Source organism: Tinamus guttatus, unplaced genomic scaffold (genome assembly GCF_059628265.1).
Source record: "Tinamus guttatus ecotype Peru unplaced genomic scaffold, ASM5962826v1 Tinamus_guttatus_pri_ptg000307l, whole genome shotgun sequence".
Classification (NCBI taxonomy): domain Eukaryota; kingdom Metazoa; phylum Chordata; class Aves; order Tinamiformes; family Tinamidae; genus Tinamus; species Tinamus guttatus.
Window position 1 is genome coordinate 1,053,699 of NW_028288841.1, and position 19,781 is coordinate 1,073,479.

The window sequence follows — 19,781 nt, forward strand, 5'->3', positions numbered from 1 at the left end:
ATGTAGTATGTAGTCAAACAAGTGCATTAAAAAAAAATCTGGTCTCTTCTTAGACCAGGTTAATGATGAGTGCATCTACACTATTAGACAAGTTTAGGTCTGAACAAATTCCCAAATCAGACTCACTTGTTGTTTATGCACAATAGTAAAACACACTTCACTTGAGCTCCAGAGGAAGAGATCTAATCCGAGTGGTGCTTCACCATGTCTAGTCTAGCACCATGTTTAAGCCTTTATTCACATGGTCTAGACACGCTAAGCATGAGTCAGGGAAAAAAGTTGTCACAACTCAGTCACCCAACAGATCATCCTGCCTGTAGGAAAAGCTGAGCTCAGGAGGAGAGCTTGGGGACAGTCAACAGCACAGATGAAAAAGAATGCTATTTCAGGCCTGCTTTAAAATTCAGTGTTGGAATTGAGCTATACTGCTCTGAGACAGCACACTCATTTTACAAACCTAGAGATGATGTTGCAGATAGTTTGAGTCTGTGAATTGCCCATTCTAACTCACAAACAGACACTAATCCAGAACAGAGGAAAAGGGAACCAATCCTGACATAACACCTGTGAGATGAAATTTCCTGCTGCTACAGTTCACTTCTGTATCATTCATATCACACAGCACGATTGGCACTAGGAAGTGGAATCTGCACTAATCCCCCTTCCCCTGCACAAGCAGTTTATGACTCCTTCTGGAGCGCTTTGTTCCAGGCTCTGCCCAACATACCCCATGATGTGCTGCACATAGGAAGGATATCGGAATTCTGTTTTATTGGCTCCTCTTTTCTCAACATCAGCACCTAGAAAAGGATTTAAAAGGTCCATGGTTAGATGAAGAAAACCTGTAAAATATAAAACCAGACTATCCTAGGGTTCCTAGGAAGGATTTACCACATCCAGAGAAACAAGTTGTCCTAAAATTCAGCATGAGAAGAGAGATTAAACAAATTAGTATAATTGTGGCCAGCCCTATCCTAGCAAGCATAGGACAGGGAAGATGTACTTTGAATTAATTTTTGTTTCTCTCTAAATACAGAATATCTGCCCAATATCTACTCACCAGCCCTTTGAGCTTCCAAAAGAAAAGCGTTGCCATAATCCCAGAAAAACATGCCTTTATCAGCTAGTCTGTTAATAGCAGCCACTTGTCTCCTCAAACTGAAAAAGGAAAACAGTTGTCCTTGAAATTAATAAAATTTCAAAAAGAATATAATGAAATCACTAACGCTATGAGGAGGAAGGGGTAGAAAACAAATGGATTTGAAAAATCCCGGAGAAATCCAGACATAATAACAACATACTTTCATTCTCTATAGAACATGTTATCTCCAAATCCTTAAGTGGTTTACAGTCATCAAGAGAACTTAATTGCTGAGATACGGGACAATTAATGGAAAGGGGCCACATATTCCAACAAAGAAATGTAGCCAGCTCTGGGGATGAAAGGTAATAACAATTAACAGCCTACAGAAAAGACAGAAAAAATAAAAACAGCTAAACCCCACTGCTTTGGCCTCTCCTCTGTTGGTGAAAATACAATAGTTTTATCCCAGATTTCTACTGAAATACCAAAAAATAGAGCCAAATACAATGATTCAGTGAAACTTCCTAAGGGAAAGAAAAATCTGGTCACTTGGAGACCAACTAAATATAAAGGTTAAAAATATTTCTCACTAAAACATTTACCTCTCTTGCACCAGGGCTCGGAACTTCCCCGGACTAGTGGACAGGAGCTGCTTTGCTTCCTCAAAGCTGAGTTGAACCGGGTAGTATCCACCGCTGAATGGGTTATGGCATGAAGTTTGGTCAGATCCTAGATCTACCAGCAGCTCTCCAGTTGTGTCCAGCTCATACACGAGCCTCTCCCTGGAGGAAGGCAAAACAACAGAGAGCTTGAACAGCAGTCACCATTCCACATTCCTGTTCCTGTTGCAGGTAAACACCAGTTGCTTCAAGGAGAAGTTTCTGCATCCCAAAACACTGTTTATAAAGGCATACTCGGGGCCAGCTAAGTCTATTTTAGGAGTTGAGAGATGGAAAATGATGATGATAAAGATTTAGAAAGAGTAGTAAATTTTATACTAAGCATTTCCTTGTACAAGAATGCAGATAGATAAGTTTGAAATGCTAGTATGACATACCACCAGATATATTGGTCCATCTCAACTGTTGGCATATTGGGTAACATCAAGATTAACTATCAACAAAGCCTCAAGAGTGCCAGAATTTCTATCCATCATCTGATTGTTATTATTCAACTGTTATCTCAATATTTCTATTCTTCACTGAAGCCAGAGACATTTTCTTATTATCCAGTCAGCCAAAGGTTAGGATAAGGGGGATACATTTCCTTTCCTTAAAATATTCATTGCTCCATGACAAAGGAGTAAGTGCATGGGAAACAACAAAGAATCAGGACACAAGGTCCCTCTTTTGACAATACTGTTTTCTGTGAGCATCTAGAGTCATAAACATAGAACTAGGTTAACATTCCTTCGATTCCAAATTTTGGGAACTAATTTCAAACTGACTAACAAGCCAGAGCACTTATATGTCAATTATCCACAACTTACCACAAATCTACCACATTCCCATGGTAACCCAAACTAAGGGCGATTTTATTTTTTCTTGCATCTCTAAAATAGAGTGGAAAAAAGAGACTGGTTGAAGATCATACATCACATGGATAATTGCAATGCACAAATAACATGCACAGTAAACAACAACAAAAAGTTTTATGTAGTTCCAAACATTCATCTAGGCAACTGATATTAGAACAAAAGACATCCTTTCATTTGAATATCTCTGAACAGAAGTTTAGGTATCCAAACAATATAGAATCAGGAACAGTAGTAAGAACCAGGGGGCTCTGATTATTTACACTTTCTGAGAAAACAGAGAAGTCTCCAAAAATTTTCATAGCAATCAGTTTGTTATCTTCACTTAATTTTCTGAGGCATCACCGTTAACTTGGGAGGGACACATAGCCCTAGGGTTTGTGGCAGTGGCTCCTGGTTCTATGCAAAAGTTTCATAGCACTAGCATAGAAGCTCTACCTGTTGATAAAAACAGCTCCAACTCCCAACACCACAGTTAATCCTCACTGAATTTAGGTGAGAACCTGACGATTCTCTGACGATTTAGGTGAGAACCTGACGATTCTCCCACCTTCCACATTTTGATACCCTCTTGCTCAAGACAGGAGCTCACTGGCCTGCTCCGTCCCCTTCACAGCACGCCTCTTTCCTCCTCCTCTGCACAGGAGTTGAAGAGTCATAGCCTACCCATTCACCTAACAAAAAATCAGCAATGTTTTTAATCCACAGGCTCAAAACGGGACCACAAGGCTCTTCTGAGCATCGCTTGCTGTCAGGTGCACATCCTGATGGAGCAGCCGTGCAGCATTGCTTCTATGGCTTCATCTGAGCCTGCTATACTGTTGCCTTGTGAAAATAAGAGTGATTTTAAAATAGATAAGGAGAAAAAACAATAGAGGGAATTAATGCACTGAATTTGTTATACTTGAACCTGATCCTCTTTTCATTTTCCAGGTATAAAGCAAAACCATTTCCTATTCTGAAAGGATATTACCATGCTAAAGATATATACAAAGACCTTGGATCCACAGATAAATAATCTTTTGACCTCTATGCAATTGTTAATCTTTGATTCCAGAATAGTTGAATAATTCTTCAAATGCAATGTTATTTGTAATTGCTGTATGTATATACATGAAACTGAAGACATTTAATATATCATAATACAAAGGATAAGCACTGGTCATGGTGTTGACTACTAATAATGACAAATGATCAAATTGATGGATTTGCATCAAAGAACAGAGCTAGGATAACAAGATGTGTCCCTTAGGCCCTCCTTCACGCTCATCAAAATTGCACAGTGCACAAAGATGTAAAATGAGAATTAAAGAGTAGAGAAACTCACTATATTATGTTACAAGTCATACCTGAGGCGAGCAATGCAGTGGTCCAGGTTATTAGAGATTTCCATCAGCCACCCTTGCTTATAACGTTTCAGAAGTGCTGCTTCATCAACCTAAGAAAAACGGCAGAAATCTTAAAACTCCTATTTCTCCCACCCAGTGACTTATTTTCACTTTTTCAAATAGCTTGGAAGAAAGAGTAGCAAATCTGGGAAGAGAATAGCCCTGCATTGGCCTTAAAAAGGTGGAATAGGTGTTATTTTACATCTGTTATTAATCAGTTTATTATTTCACGCTAAAAGTGAGACGAGAAACAAATTTTGATCTGCCACTTCCCAGACCCAGACACATTTTGCAAAGCTAGACTTCTTAAAATAGTACAGGATTTTTCTACCAATTATTTTTTTTTCCTTTTTTTTTTTCTTTTTCATGATTCTAGTGATAAAATTGAAAGCCAAAATATTTCTGATTCATCTTTTTCAAATAAACCCTGATATTTCCTGTGAAAATAAAATGTATACTTAATTAAGGAAATACTGTCTTTAATCATCTCGGATATACAAATTTCTGTCAGATTGCCCATAACTGTGCAGTAGTTTGCTGACTGAACATTACCCTCACTTTTGTCTTATTGAGAATTTCAACAAAATATGGAAAAGAGGAAGGAATTTTATCATCCCAAACAGTCGATGCCTCTGTGAAAATGAAATGGAAAAGAAAAAAACAACCTCCAGTACCCTCTTACTTTGAAGCTCCAAACAAGCAGATTCCAAAATCCATTTCTGTGCATGTCAATGTGTGTACACATATGAGACAAGCAGCTAAAAATCTAAATGGATAGGGAAGTTCTGGAACCTTTGGCACAACTTCCATGCTAATGATTCCATGTGCAAACTTGTACACTGAGACTTTTAGAATGAATTACCAGTGGCATAAAGCAAGCAGCAACATTAATCCAAGCCAATTTTCTGAGGTAGTAACGGATTTAAACACTCAAAGTGTGTGAGCACAAGTATGCACATGACCAACCTATTTTATGGTAGGTCATTAAAGCATTTTTACTTCTCTATGAGCATCTTTATCTTTTCAGTCCATTATTCCCTGCCACCAAAATATTTCTTTGTACGTTAATTAAAAATGTTCCATATTCAGGAGTTGCCCGAAGTTCAAGAAACCTCTTTCCCAATAATTCAAAACATGAGAAACCTTCCATTGATTCCTACATGATTAACAAAGGCCATCCTACCAACCCCCAGGCTATGATAATGTCACTGCCAGTGGAATTATTCAATGAGAACTCAGGTATAGAGGGAGACAGTTTCTTTGGGAGTCATTTAAATCAGCACAGGAAGAGAAGATTAAATGGTCTGCACGAATTATTGGGATTTGGTTTATTTAAAGCTCAGTATAACAAAGATAAGATTTGAATCTGTTACCATATCCTACATATTTCACTTCAGGCCACTCTAACAGGCTTGGACCTGCTTTCGCAGCCATGCTAGCTTCCACTGCATCACATTTTCAGAAAAAGGCCCTTTTTTTAAATCACTGTCTCAATAGTTTAAAAAGCCTGCACAAACCTAGTGAACTAATGTCACCTCCAGTGTGACCATGTAGAGCTTAGCACAGCTCACAGGAGCCTGCCTGCCCCTCTACACAGTTATTTCATAAAATTACACCCCGCTTCATGTCAAACAGAAGAGGTAAAAGACTCACACCATTAATCCTTCTGTCTGAGCTTTGGAAGCCCTGGCTGACAAAATGACATCTCTTGCACAATTCATCAGTGTCATTTGCATAAATAGTTCCTTTAAGTAAATAATATGTACATATATTTAGCTATCCACATGTGTTCCTGAGACTCATTTCCGACACAGATCATCTCACAGGAGATAAAAAACAGGCGATATTCAATCTCCTGAACAAAATCATCTGCAGCCGTAGAGATGAAAAGGACAAAAGGCTGCTGCAAATACCATTCACTGGAATCCCTCCTTTGTATTCTAGCATTTGAAAGATCATGAGGATAGAGTAGAAGTCTGGATAAGACCATTTATTCAATAATAATTTTTTCAATAAAAAATGGAGTAAATTTATTTCACCAGCAGGGAATACCTGATGAGATGTCAAATGCATGCAAACCTAATGGTGTGCTAACAAAAAAAGCTTTTGCACCACCATTGCAAACTAGATGAAATTCTAGCATTCCATGAATAAGACCTCAGCTAGTCACAGCAGGTCAGATTTACTGCATGCCACGTGGCAGTCTGACCCATAACGTTTTGAAGCTTAATTATAATTACAACGGGTCAGACTGCAATATTCTTACCCTTTTCATTACAGCAAATGACATGCCTACAGCAGAGCTCTGCCAGATAATTCTCTTTAAAAATTACTTCAGCTGAGAAGGCTGAACTCCCACTCCAGCCAGCTCTGATTGGAGTTTGGTTCTCAAAAATCTCTTGTTCTCTGGAGTAAGAAGAGCTCATCAACCAGGGATACTCCAAAGAGCACACCACGTTTGGGTCAGTCCTATATTTGCTCTACCACACATGCTTCCCCAGTGCATTGATTAAAAGGTTGCCATGAAAAAGGCATGAAGGAAAAAGGCAGGGAAGTCTTATTTCTGAATAGCCAGAGATCCAGTTCATTAAAACAAAAATATTTACTGTCACAATCATGTAATTGTACAGCAACATTTTAGAAAACAATGTTGAAATATCTTTTTGCCCCTTCTTCTGTCTGATTTGTTAGAATAAAACCTTGCAATAAACAACGTAGCTGAAAAATGCAGGTAGTAGGAGACCCTAAGGTTACTTAGGCAAGTTTAAGCACTTGAAACATATAGGCATATAGAGTTACCAGGGTCATGATACTGTTGTTCAAGATTATATATGATACTTATGGGTCTCTAAGGATCCAGTGGATCTACATTGTTCTAATGGCTTGGACATTACTGGTCTTTGCATCACAGATCATCATGAGATTCTCCTTGCTTAGGGCATCAAATAGCTGTGCTACTTTAACATAGTTGGAACAGACAAACATCATATGAAGATAAAACACTGCATAAGAATATATGGGTGAGCTTCAGGGAAGCACAAGAATGGCACTGCACAACATTATCAGCATTTGCCCAAAAAAGAACTTAAGTTTTCTGTTTAGAGCTTGCAATTTGCTTTATTTTTGCCTGCCAGGGTTAATTGAGTACATCAGAAGAGTTCGGATTCAGCATATAAAGGGAAGGGAGAAGGAAAGGAGCATTGCTCTCACCTCTGCGATGATCCCCACACACCCAGCAATGACTGCAGCCTTCGCTTGAGCCCCGCTCATTCCCCCAAGACCAGAAGTGACAAACACCTTTCCAGACAGGTCTTCCACTTTCAGGTAGCGACGGCCTGCGTTCAGCACTGTGAGCTACACACAACACAGCAGTTATTTTGAGCCTTTTGCCTAGAGTTTCTGGAATTTAAAGATAAACATTTAACACTGTATTCCCAGTGATTTTCCATACTGGATAGGTATTTTTAAACACACGACTCTTTGCAAGCAAAACTGCCTAAGGTGCTCAAAGGCATTGGTGTTTTTATATTTGAATAATCTTTCATTACCACTGGAAACAGAGCTTGAAGCAGCAAAATTTGCCTCAGGAGTCATTAAGACCAGGAATCCGTTTTACTTCTTTTAGAAAAAAAGAAGATAATTACTAAGTGATGCTTTAAAACCATCTGTCCTGATAATACATGATTCAGTGACTGAAACAGAATGAAGTGATCAGTGGTTCCCAAATGCTGGTCTTGAGGTATATAGACTTTATCAAGATTTCAGCAAAATATGAACAAAGAAGGCAAGTCTATTGTTAGGATATGTGTGCATGCTGTATAGTGTCTGTTCTGACACAGAAAACCTGCAAATGACCCACATACCCAAAAAAAAAAAAAAAAAGCTGAAATGCACTTAAGAGATTTCTGCAGATCTCTAGTTCTTCTACTCCTGTATTAGGACCTAAATACTCCTGTGAAATGCTTAGGCCTGCTACGATAAACAGAAAAGACAGAAACCTTGATTACATATCTTTTTGAGGTTTTGATTCTGGATAAGGACACTATTTATTTATTTTAAACAGAAAGTAAAAAGAATTGCTTTGCATCCTTCCCACAGCAATTAACTCCTCTCCAGGCACCAGGAGAAACTCTCCTCCACTGGCTCTGCACAAATGGATCTTTTCCCGATTTCTTACCACAGTTCCATGGACTATTCCCTGGGGCCCAATGTAGCAGTAGCTCCCTGCAGTCATCTGACCATACCTAGCAAAAGGAACAAACACATGGAATTAAGTCTGTATATATCTATATGGCTTAGGTATAGCAAAAATAATCATGTCCTGTGCCTCTATTTGTTATTAGAGATGTGGTATTATCAAATTCCCAGCTTAGCTGAGTTCCATCTCAGAGAGAAGGTGCATCACCACATTTTCAGAGGAACATTTAGCTTTCTAAATGTCTGAGTTCATCTGGCAAAACTGCATGGATGAAAGGAATAAATAGACATTAAGTGTCTGTATTTAGCACAGTGACTAGGGCAAAAGGAAACACTTTTTCACATTGTTAGCATCTTTATTCAATCAGTTTTCAGTGGAACTCCTAAGTCAAATAGTTGCTTTTGGAAATGTTACCCCAAAAGCCATTCTTCATGCTCCTATTAAATCCCTAGAAGGGTGGCAATCATCACTCTGTATTTGTGCCCTTTCACTTCTGGTTTCCTCACTTGTACACTTCTCCAGTAGTTTTTACCGACTCTCGCCATGATACACAACCCTCTGTTCATCAACTACATGCATAATAAAAATAGCAGGCAAATAATTATTCAAAATATATATATATAACTTCCTACTTCAAAGTCTTAGTATAATAGAAGAGAAGCTTTTACCAGCTTGTATTCTCTATATAGATTACAGCAAAACCTCTGCAAAGTGGACTTAGCCAGTCTTCCAAGTAGGTTTTGATTAAGGCTTTGGGTTGTAATTCAGCCAAACATACATATAAACCTAATCAAGTTTAGTGGGCCTCAACTACATCCTTACATATGTGGCTGAACACAGCTTGAAATACTCAGTAATTCCACTTAAGTGTTCATTAATGCTTTGCAGCATCAGGAGATCGGTTGAAACTCCTCTGCACTGGAAATTTTAATCAAGCAGTGGCTGATATTTAAATTATGTTTTAGTTCTCTGATATATTTCAATAGTGATGTATTATCTTACATTGTTACTCCCAAAGCAAACATCTTCTCATATTCATCTCTAGTGGAATAGTTGGGAATAACCTAAGAAAACAATCAGATAAGCACATTAGAGATTTAAGCAGATATTTTCCATGGGCCAGATTTTCTAACTAGGGTCACACACATAGAAAAACAGAGAAAAAGAGCAGGAATAAGGCATGTCTTTTGTTCCACACATTCCAGTATTACGAAAGAAATGTCTGGCATTCCTGGCAACATGATGGTCATGCAAGTTTTGAGGAAAGCTATGCTATATGACTATTATGCCTAAGACTAGCCCAGGAAGATGGGCAGTGAATGGCCCAGGAGACTGGAAAGGAACCAGTAGATCCAAGTGTCCAACTTGCCTTCAGAATAAAGCAGTCCAGATATCTCAGCATCTGATCAATAATCATCAGTTTGCCTATTGAGGGCTTTTATATCCTCCAAACTGAGCCTGTCTGAACTGTTCCAGCCAAGAGTGTGTGCAGCTTGGACTCAGCGGGAACAGAAGTTGTTCATTCCTTCCACCCCTGCAGTTCAATGCACTTGAGGCAAGGGGGACTGTACTGGCATAAACAGCACAGAATTTGGATCAGAGGTTCTCCTGAGTGCTTTCCTAAGTTCAGATTGTACCAATAATGCTTAATTCAGCGAACACTTGAAAACTAAATGGAAAAGAAGGAAAAAGAGAAAGCAAGATTCTAATACCTACCATGCCATTAGTAATGATTAATCGAGGAGCATACTGATGGCTGGGAAAGAGTCCCAGAGGATGCCCACTGTACATGACTAATGTTTGCTCTTCGGTCATCTCTGACAAATAGTGCATGACCAACCAGAACTGAAAGGGAAACCAAGGAGAATGAGTGAACACATTTCTATCTCATTGATGTGTCTTCAGCAATCTCACAAGCTTTGGGTACAAAAGGCAGCTACAGAGATAACAAGGTGTATTTGTATCTGGAATACAAGCAGCCAAAGCTCTTATCCCATTCCTGCTTTTAACAAAGTCTATTAAGAGACATCATTCAGCAGGAAACGTAAGTCACCAACTAGCAAAGGTCTGAATAAGTTCCAGAACACTTGCTCCAGTACAAACCCCAGAAATGCTTTGCTAGCATTTTAATGCATCATTTTTAGAGCTGTTCTAATTTTATCTTGATTTTAACCATTGGATATGGCACTCAAAACAGATACTACTCAAAATAGATAATTCGGCATCTTCTCGTGCTTGTCATCCTTTCGATAAATCAGTAAAATATGCACTTAAAAATGAAATTTTTTCATCTTTAAAGAAATCAGCTTTCATTAGGGACAAAGACAGCCCCTGATGCTCCCAGCAGTGGGTGAGAGACACAGAGAGAGTGCACAAAGCAAGCATGTGTGTGTGCATATAAATATACTTACAAATATATACATACCTGTACATAAAAAGATATTTAAAACGCCTCTCACCATCTCCATAATTCAATAGTTACTTTCAATCTATGCCAAAAACTAGAATTTGACATTCTAAACTGCCTGAAGAACCAGCTCACATGCATTACTGTCTATTACAAAGCCCAGCATTCCCTGTGATTTGAACATTCCTTGACAAATTTCCAAGCTGAGCTTAACAAGCTAATTCAGGCAGGAAAGAGTTACTTCTCTTTCTTGTTTTGGTTTTGTTTCACAAGAAGCGTTGAACAGTGCAATTCTTGTCCGAGCACAGAACAGGTAACAGACTGAATTTATCAAGCTGGGGAAAAAATGCAATAATAAAAAAAGCTGAAAGACAGTTAGATCTTGCTGCATTTTATGCACAATGAAGCAAGTTTTGGATGATTAAAGAAAGAGAAGAAGGAAGATCTAGTCTGCCTCTCCTAGATCAAAGAACCACAGAAGACAGTTCTGTTGCCTTGAGGCTGACAAAGCTGGTAAGGGGGAAATTTAGCTCTAGACACTGTTCTTTAGAAAACTATTCAGAAGGCCGCAGAGGGCTTTGAGGAAGAAACTCAACCTTTTCATCAGGAATTTTGCAATGACATAAACTGACGAAAAGCGTGTTGTTTTCAAGGCATAAACAAAGAACAAGAGGTTCTACCATAACGGAATCATTCATGTGATTGCTACTCTAAGTAACCAGCAACAAAAAGGTATTGTTTGCTCCACTGCAAAACTACTGCAGGTCACAGCTCCCTTTAACCTCAGTGAGAACAAGGGAAAAGACAGGATATTTCTGAACTTGGCAGTGCTTCCATTTCACTTTGGAGTGAAACATCTGCCTAAGGGATGTCAGCATATTAATGCTACTATTAGATGCTGGCATTGCTCACATGCAGGCTGCTGTAAATCCTTCACACATGGCATTAACTGATCAATGCACAGGGTAAAGCAATGTTGTGCATTGCCATGGTACCTTTCTTTCAAAGGAACAGAAGAGTTTTGCCTCAAAAGTCACCTGAGATTTCCATTTAACTCTCATTTCATAGATTAGGAAACTGCAGTTTAAGGGAGTCCTTGGCCACAAATGAAAAGCAGTCAAACTGGGAAGAAAATTCAGGCCTCGCAGTCCTGTGTTAAAGTCAGAAATTCATTACTTCTCCCTAACGGGGAATGTCATTCACAAGTTAGACTTCTTGCATTTTTTTTAATGGTCAAGAAGTCAAATTTTGGTAAAGACACAGTAAGGTCTATAGAACACCCCTCTGCACAGAAGCTAGTGCCATAGATCAGCTTTTGGTCATTTAATCTAAAGAACTGAGGATCTTTCCAGCCTTCAGGAGTGCCACTATCCTTCAGGCTGATGCACCTTTTCTTCTGCGCCATATCTGTCCCACACTGCAAAACCCATTGCCCCCGTCAGATTTTAGACAGGCCTTTACCCACCAGAGATCAGAGTTTATGTTGCTAGATCTGAAAGTAAAGATATGACCAGCTAGCACCTAAACACTCACAGTGAGTTTATGATAGAGTAGAAGATGACTCAGGATAAAAATCTTAAATTCCTTTTCCCTTTCTTAAATAAAATCTGTATTATTTATTCTACTATTTGTAAAATACTTTGCAAAAATACCAGAAACAAGTGAATAAAAGACATATTTTGTTTCCTGGTATTCAGTTTGCCTCTAAACATTTTTGTGTGAAATAGAGGCACATACAAAGGCAGCAGGAAAAACAAAACAAAACAAACTCCCTGTTCTTTATATCATCATACACAGCTTGATACTTTAAACTGCAATGTTTCTACTGGGCTGTCTGTGCTCTTCTTACTAAATAAAGCTCTCCCCATCTATGCAGTTCATAACCGAGCATTCATCTATCCAGACAGGATGTTTTGGAGTATTTTGAGACAATGACTGCCAAGAATTATCACAAACTCTGCCTAAGCAGAACGTGCTTGGGGGAGGGTGAAACGGGTTTTATGAAACAAGTTACAAAAGTAGCTGTGTCCTACCTGCGCCCAGTTGCTGAAGACCTGACCATTTCCTCCATAAGTGACAAGCTCCTGGGGAAACTGAGAAAAGGAATTTTACAATATTAAAGCGAAGAAATTTCTGGAAATGTTTCAGAACATATCCTTGTCATTTGAAAAATAAAAATCTCAGTTACAGATCTTCTCTACAGCTTATTGCATTAATACCCTGTAGATTCTTGAAATCAGAATATACCATCATAAAAGTAATAGTTTTATGTTATTGTTATAATGGTATTTTGGTGATGTAAAATGCTACAAAGTTATTCATGGGTGGCAGCTTCTGTAACAAACAGACATCCCAGAAAACTCTGTTAAAAAGGGTCCGAGTGATCTGAGTCAGATTGCAACTGGCATTTGCTGCTGAAAGGGCCCAGAACCAGTGGGGCAGGGTTTTATAGCCTCTCCCTTGCCCCTTATACAACTAAGGCTTTACACTGGGTAGTGTTGGTAAGGATGGACTTTGGTCCTGTAACCCTCCAGTAAAGCTGTCCTTGAGAAATGAGTTTGCAAAGCTGTAGAAAGTATCTTTTTTTTTTTTTCTCTCTCCAATATATGCTGCAAAAGCTACACACTAAGAACTGAATTTATTGCACAAGCAGTGATCAAGCTCTCATACATAATGAGAGCTGAAGACATTTCATTAGCATTAAAGAAGGTCTTCAAAGTCAGAGCCAGGACAAGGGTCCACTGCGCAGAATTAAATCCATGTACAGAATCTAAGAACTCAATACAAGGAATCGGCACAGCCACAACAGTGCAAGAGATGCATAATTGCACTTTAGTCCCCTTTAGGTCTCGCCTCAGAAGTGACCATTCTTGGTGACCATTCTTGGACACCACACTGAGTGTGACACTACTGAACTCCGCCGGCTTCGCTAACTCAGAGCGCCCTGCTCTCCACATAGGAGATGTGGCACAGAACTAACAAAAGGCTAATGAACAACTCAAAACCTGTTCAAGGTTTTGAGGGAGAATCATCTGCACAGATTAATTTCACCCCTATGCCTGAACTTTTGATTTTTATATAAACATATACAGGAAGTAACTTGCAGGCTTGCTGCTATTGTGTGAATGCTTTCCAGCTTCACAATTTTCACTGTGCCTTACCTGGGCCACCGAGGGATCCAGATTGTTCATGATCATCAGCATAATAGCAGCAGCTGATTTGGTCTTGCAAGGATATTCTTCTATGGGATACGCCCTGAAAGAGTACCCACCAACTTTAGAAAGACACTTCAGTTCACAGATAAAGACAGCAATAAAATATCCCACAGAAATCTCTCTCAATGTCAAATTGCCTCCAGTTTGTTCTTCAGAAGGGGAGGAAAGAAACTAAAAGGAGAAAGTGCAAATCTGAAATGATGTGTACAAGCAAATTGTGTTTCAACTCTCAGAGCTAACTAAAGAAAGCTAAGAAAGAAATTGGATTCTGCCTATCCTTTGCCAAGTCAGTTAATCACAAGTGCTCATAAATATGATGGCCGTGACTTCTCTCTGCCTCTTAGCCTGGATTATTTGGAGCTAGAACTGGTCTCTGTATCCCAACTGCCAGGATGAGCAGTTACGTCCTGCAACACCAAGGAAAACTTGAGCAGTGGAAGTTGCTTGTAGGCTCAGCAGCCTTGTTATTTAAGATCCTATCTAAGGAGAAAAATACCCAGTTGGAATTTCAGTGCCAAAGAAACTCTTAAAGATATAACTAGTCAGGAGAAACATAGGATGTTTATATTTTTTAGTATATCACATGCATTTCATGAGAGAGAGTTGAGACCTTCACAAAGCTGTTTGAGTCAGGTTTCCCAGCACTCATGTACTTTAAGGTCAAATGTGGCAATCATTCCAAATAAATCACATAAAACAGTGAATAACACTGATTGGAAATGAAATCACTGTCTAGTGTCACACAGGACATCTAATTTATTCAGCTGATATATTTTGTTAATGTCATGACTTCTGCAAGAGGTAGAATAAGATACAGTGGTGTCTCTATTCAAAGAGAACTCCTATAGATGAAAGCCGGTAAACAAATCCCAACCAAATGCAACAAATTCTGAATGCTCTAGTCCTTACCTCATCTCAATATCTGGATAGAATCTGTACATATATATATGTCCATACAGCCTGAGTTCCTCAGCAAATTCCAGCACTAGTATCTTTTGTATTTCAGGTGGAAAATAACGCAAGGCATTACGCAAAGCCAGCTGCCAAAAAAAAAAAAATAATAGCAAAAGACACAAACACACAAAACAAGGTAAGAGAGAAATGGAGGTAAGCAGATGGCCATGAACTTTCAGCAGAATCATCTGGAAGCCTGCCCAGGATAACACAGTGATGGCTTTTAAAGGCCAAGCTCATACTGAAGGAGCCACCATTCTTCTTTACTGTTGAAATATCTCCATCTGCATCTTTCCTTGTAAATTAAATTTACACCTGAGAATGGGGTGGCTGTAAGAGTTTTTGGAGGTTTATTAGGTAATACTCAATCCTATGGATCAGAAAGAGACAAATTCTCTCTCACAGTGCTAGGGGGCACTGAACTACCAAGAAAAATATTGTTCAGATATCAATCTGAGAGCCTGAACTCCTAGAGACACTGAAGAGCTTTCATTCAAGTAAGGGTTCTTGGCCATGAATTATATTGGTTGATCCCAGATTAAGATGTTTTGGGACAACATTTTATCAGATTAAGACAAACTACAACTAGCATCCTAATATATTGCAGAAGGTGGTAGTTGACACTATTTTACTGAGGCTATATGCATCAATTCTAAATTAGGTGAAATGATTAGTAAACACTGAACTAAATTCTGCCTATGATACCAAGAGGCCCATACTCTCTATTGCTTTCAAAGAGATTAGCCACAATTTGCAAAGTAAAGTGTGTCCTCTGGGATGAAAGAAACCATAAATAAATCACAATCCTTAGTAACAGTCATAGCTGCATATTTCATATTCCATTTGTTTAAAACCATAATAAGTATAAACGCTTTGTAATCTTTAAGAAACTCAACTGCATGCAAACATATTAAATGATTCTACAGATTCTCCTGCAAATGGCAGCTCTAATCAAACAACTTTTAGTTAAGGAGATTCACAAAGTATGCAAAATTTCACAGCCTCATTAAGCTATTTGGTAAGTACTGAGTGAGGGCAGAAAGAAAACAAGTTTGCTTCTAGATCTGGTAGGAGTCTAACCAGGAAAACTTAGATTTGAAGATTCCCAGGCTCAAAACACCTGCTGTTGGCAATTCAGAGAGTCATGGAAGCAAGTATTCCCTGGAGGAAATAAAGGGAGGTATTTCTTGTAATACCAAAAACGTAATAATGAGATTAGAAAAAAAGGCATCTAGAACCCTCCAGTTTTGGCATCTTTACTATCTTTATTGCTCTGAGAAAATAAAATGTCCTGGCAAAAAGTCCTAATAAACTCTACAGATCACTCCTTTTGGCTCAGCAATAAACCTTTGGTAGGTTTTACAAACAGTATGGTTTGAACCTCATAGTCAGAGTTCTCTGCTTACTTTATCATCAGAGATTGCTGGTCCCACATAAATTAGAGATGATATAACAGTACTTCTACTGTCTGAGTGTTCTTGTCAACATACTGTACACACAGAAGTCAAATAGTTTTGAATCAGCAAAACTATGTTGATTTACACCACATAAGAATCAGACTTGTAAACCCCTGCAATTTCATACAGGGAATGACATGGGAAAAACCTATTTACCAGACTAGAAAATGCAAATTCCATCTTCAAATACCACCTTATTGTTCTTCAGAAAGATACGCACTTATTTTAAAAGTATATCACCAAACCAACAAAAACAAACCAGATAAATTTACCCTGTGACAAAATGAGAGGGTTTTTTTCCAAGTTGGTATCTTGGAGCCAAGCAGCCATCATCTGAATTCTAGCTCTGCAAAATGTCTAAAGTGACAATGAAATGCTACATCCCTTGCAACAACAAAATTAAGTTCTACAAAAGGAACAAGAGTGACATCCTTTGAAATGAAAAAATGCTGCCCCATTTGGTATTTTAGACACCTATAAGAACTACAGAAAATAATCAGAATGAAAATATTTCCGTTTCCAAAACACAACAAGGATCACCTAGGCTCTGATCAGTGTTTTTTGTATTATAAAGAATTTTCATATTTACCTTAAAAATAAGAGCAAGCAAAATCTGTTTGCATTTTCAAACACATTCTCTTAAATAGAGCCTCTGCCCTGTTAGTGTTCTGTGTTAACAGAAGCCTGAATTTTGATGATGCAAGCATTAAAGAAACATGAATTCTGATGCTACGTGAAGGGCAGGAAGGGCTCGTGGGCTGGTAGACAATAAAGAGTTGATCTTATAAAAGGAGTCTAAGACTATGGCTTGTTTAGCCTAGAGAACAAAGGTGGCATTTGATTGCTGTCTCGCTGCAGGATAAATGTCAAAGCAGGAAAGCACTTCAGGGAAATGCTGGAAGAGGAATAAATAGCTATTAATTAGCCATGAAGAAACAGTCTTCAAATTAGAAGAATTTAAATATAAGGTTCTGAAAGAGCCTCTTAATAGGAGAGGTAGAACCCTTGAAAATGGTTAGATGGAGCCTATCTGGTTTAGGAAGAGGTAATTGCTACATGCATTCTGGAGTCATTTTGTGTATTCATTATTAAATCAAACTGTACAATAACCTCAGAAAAGCACTCAAGGACTGAATTCAAATAGACTGATCATCATGCTTTTGTAGAAAGGCAAAACAAGGCCACCTATTCCTTAAGTTTCATTAAAGAACAATACCAAAGGTTAACCAAACCTTTATATAGGATTAGTTTTACCCATTATGGGCAGATTTTAGACCTTGTGGGTTTGATACTCAGGTGTTATTCTTGTTCTGAACTTCCCCTCACAGCAGCTTACGCTGTATGTGCTTAGCATCTCTGAAAATCAGGTTCAGAGTTCAATGGAATTTCAAAAATCAATGGTGATTATACTCCTGAACCTGTTTGGTCATTTTGAGAGTCCCTGATTCAGCTCAGCACAATGAAAGTATTTGATGCAGAGTCTTCCTCTCAGATCTGCCAAGTGGATCTAATGCTTATCTATTATAGCTAAGCTCTCACTAGTAGACTGTCTTTTTGTACTTAATGGAATTCAAACAGCAAAACATGATCCTGTTGCCATTGAATCAAGAGTCAGAACTCATCAACAACAACTCATCAACATGAGGTAGTCAAAAGAGTCTATGAAAATCTGCTTCAGTCAATCAACTGTATCTTTGTCATGGAAGTCTCTTGAGAAATCAAATCGGCCTCTTGTTAATTGGTTCTTGTTGAAGAGCTGGTGCCTCTTCAAAGTAAATGACATTCATTTGCCTCCCAAACAACATAAGGACTTCCAATTTAAGGATCTTAAGACACTTTACAAACACCAAGATCTGTAGTCTACCCTTTTATTAAGGGGAAAGTAAAACACAAAGAGCAAGTGATCAGCTCAACAGTCTCCATATTAGCTCTCCTCTCTTTTCCCAGTGAAGATATTGTTTGCCTCTCATCTGTTTTACATCTGATGATAGCCAGCTCCAGAATCATTAGCAGAACTATTCCCTAACCAGTAATTGTAAAAGACTGATTTCATTTATTATTTTCCCTAGACAGGTCTCAGTTCAGTTCACAAGGAAGTATGGTCATTTCTGACCAGCCATTGCTATAAATGCACCATTGACTGTGAAAGTTCATTTCTTTATCACAACTTTAGAAAACAAGAGCTAGTGCCTGACCTTCACAATCCATGTATAAGCTTTTTGAAAGTGGCTTCATTTCCAGCTTTGTAAAGCAATCATCAAGGGCAAAAATCCTCCTCCTTTATCAGTAACATCAACAGGATCTTCAGGTGTTATACAACTCCACAACACTCCCAGCTATGATTTTTTGCTCTTTATACCAGGATGTCACAGAGCAGCCAGTGTAGCCTTCTTCCTAAGGAATGCAGAGCCAAGGCAAAACAGCCAGAAGGGCAGAGGTCTCACCAGGCAGGGTCCTGTCCCACAGCAAGGAGAGCAGAGCAGGGCAGGCCAGGCCAGGAGTCACAGCCAGATTCAACCAAGAATCCAGATCATCAGACGAGTTTGGGGTGATGAGGCAGGTCAAAGCTCAAGCCAGCAATGCAAGTCATGATCAGGTCTGGTGACAATAACCAGCTGGACACAGCCCAGAGATCACCAGGTCAGTTCACAGGGACAAGGAAGGTCTAAAGTTATGCTGGGAAGAAAGTCTGACATCCAGATCAACAAGGCCTATAGAAAAGAAGAGCCCCAGAAAGCTCAAGACCGAACTTAAATGGAGCCTGGGGGCCCACGGTATGGGTGGAAGCCCCAGGTGAGGCTGGTTGGCTATTAGTGGGCCTATTAGTGCCCTCAGGGCTCAGATACCATGGGAACACAAATTAAAATAAAGTGGTAAGAGATGATGATGTTGGGGTAAAGAGAAGGTTACAACATCATTGGACTTAAAAATGTATAAGGAAACTGGTATATGGTTTTTAAAAAATGACATTTTTTTCTGATTCTAAGCAATACTGACAAGTATGCAAGTTGTGACAGTTTTACTGGAAGGTCAACGAGTATGCAATGTCCTTGCTTTGCAAAGGACACACCAAGCATGAGATTTTCAGGGTAATTCATTTGCAGCATATTTATATTGAGACACAGATGCTGAGAAACAAAAAGCTAGCGTTTCCTGATTTGGGAAGGGAAAGAGAGAGGATGTGGCTGTTACAGGCCCCAGCTGAAGAATGAAGAAGGAAGAGCACTCAGGAAGTGTATAAACAAAATCAGTTCTGAGAAACAGTTTGATTTATCCAAAGAGATTAAAGCTGGTATGATAGGAAGAATTATATATCTCTTCAGCAGACCCGAAAACACACAGATCTTGATAAATCTCATTTATAGGAGGTCCCAAAAATAAAACATTGGCAGTGCTAAGGTTTACTACTGTAAAAATGAGTAAAATTCAAATGAAAGCAGATGAACAGAGGGACAGATCCTTACTGAAATGAACTAGTGAAGCACTATTGACTGCTGTCAAGGCTTCCCATGAGCAATTTAATTAAAAAATGAACGCAGTGTCA

At 38.8% G+C, this 19,781-nt stretch overlaps 2 protein-coding genes across 2 annotated transcripts in view; one reads left to right on the forward strand and one right to left on the reverse strand.

The window, feature by feature from the left end:
* The window catches only part of LOC104577994 (netrin-4), a 166,708-nt gene that overhangs the window by 97,988 nt on the left and 48,939 nt on the right, over positions 1 to 19,781 (forward strand). The window lies entirely within an intron of this gene.
* The window catches only part of UROC1 (urocanate hydratase 1), a 38,264-nt gene that overhangs the window by 16,773 nt on the left and 1,710 nt on the right, over positions 1 to 19,781 (reverse strand). The window contains exons 2-13 of the mRNA XM_088528216.1: positions 14,736 to 14,866; positions 13,773 to 13,866; positions 12,645 to 12,704; positions 9,921 to 10,049; positions 9,207 to 9,268; positions 8,184 to 8,250; positions 7,217 to 7,360; positions 3,968 to 4,056; positions 2,574 to 2,636; positions 1,687 to 1,866; positions 1,061 to 1,158; positions 728 to 800 (exon numbers count right to left, since the gene is read on the reverse strand). Coding sequence (XP_088384342.1) covers positions 728 to 800; positions 1,061 to 1,158; positions 1,687 to 1,866; positions 2,574 to 2,636; positions 3,968 to 4,056; positions 7,217 to 7,360; positions 8,184 to 8,250; positions 9,207 to 9,268; positions 9,921 to 10,049; positions 12,645 to 12,704; positions 13,773 to 13,866; positions 14,736 to 14,866 — 1,190 coding nt within the window. The remainder of the gene's footprint in view (positions 1 to 727; positions 801 to 1,060; positions 1,159 to 1,686; positions 1,867 to 2,573; positions 2,637 to 3,967; positions 4,057 to 7,216; positions 7,361 to 8,183; positions 8,251 to 9,206; positions 9,269 to 9,920; positions 10,050 to 12,644; positions 12,705 to 13,772; positions 13,867 to 14,735; positions 14,867 to 19,781) is intronic.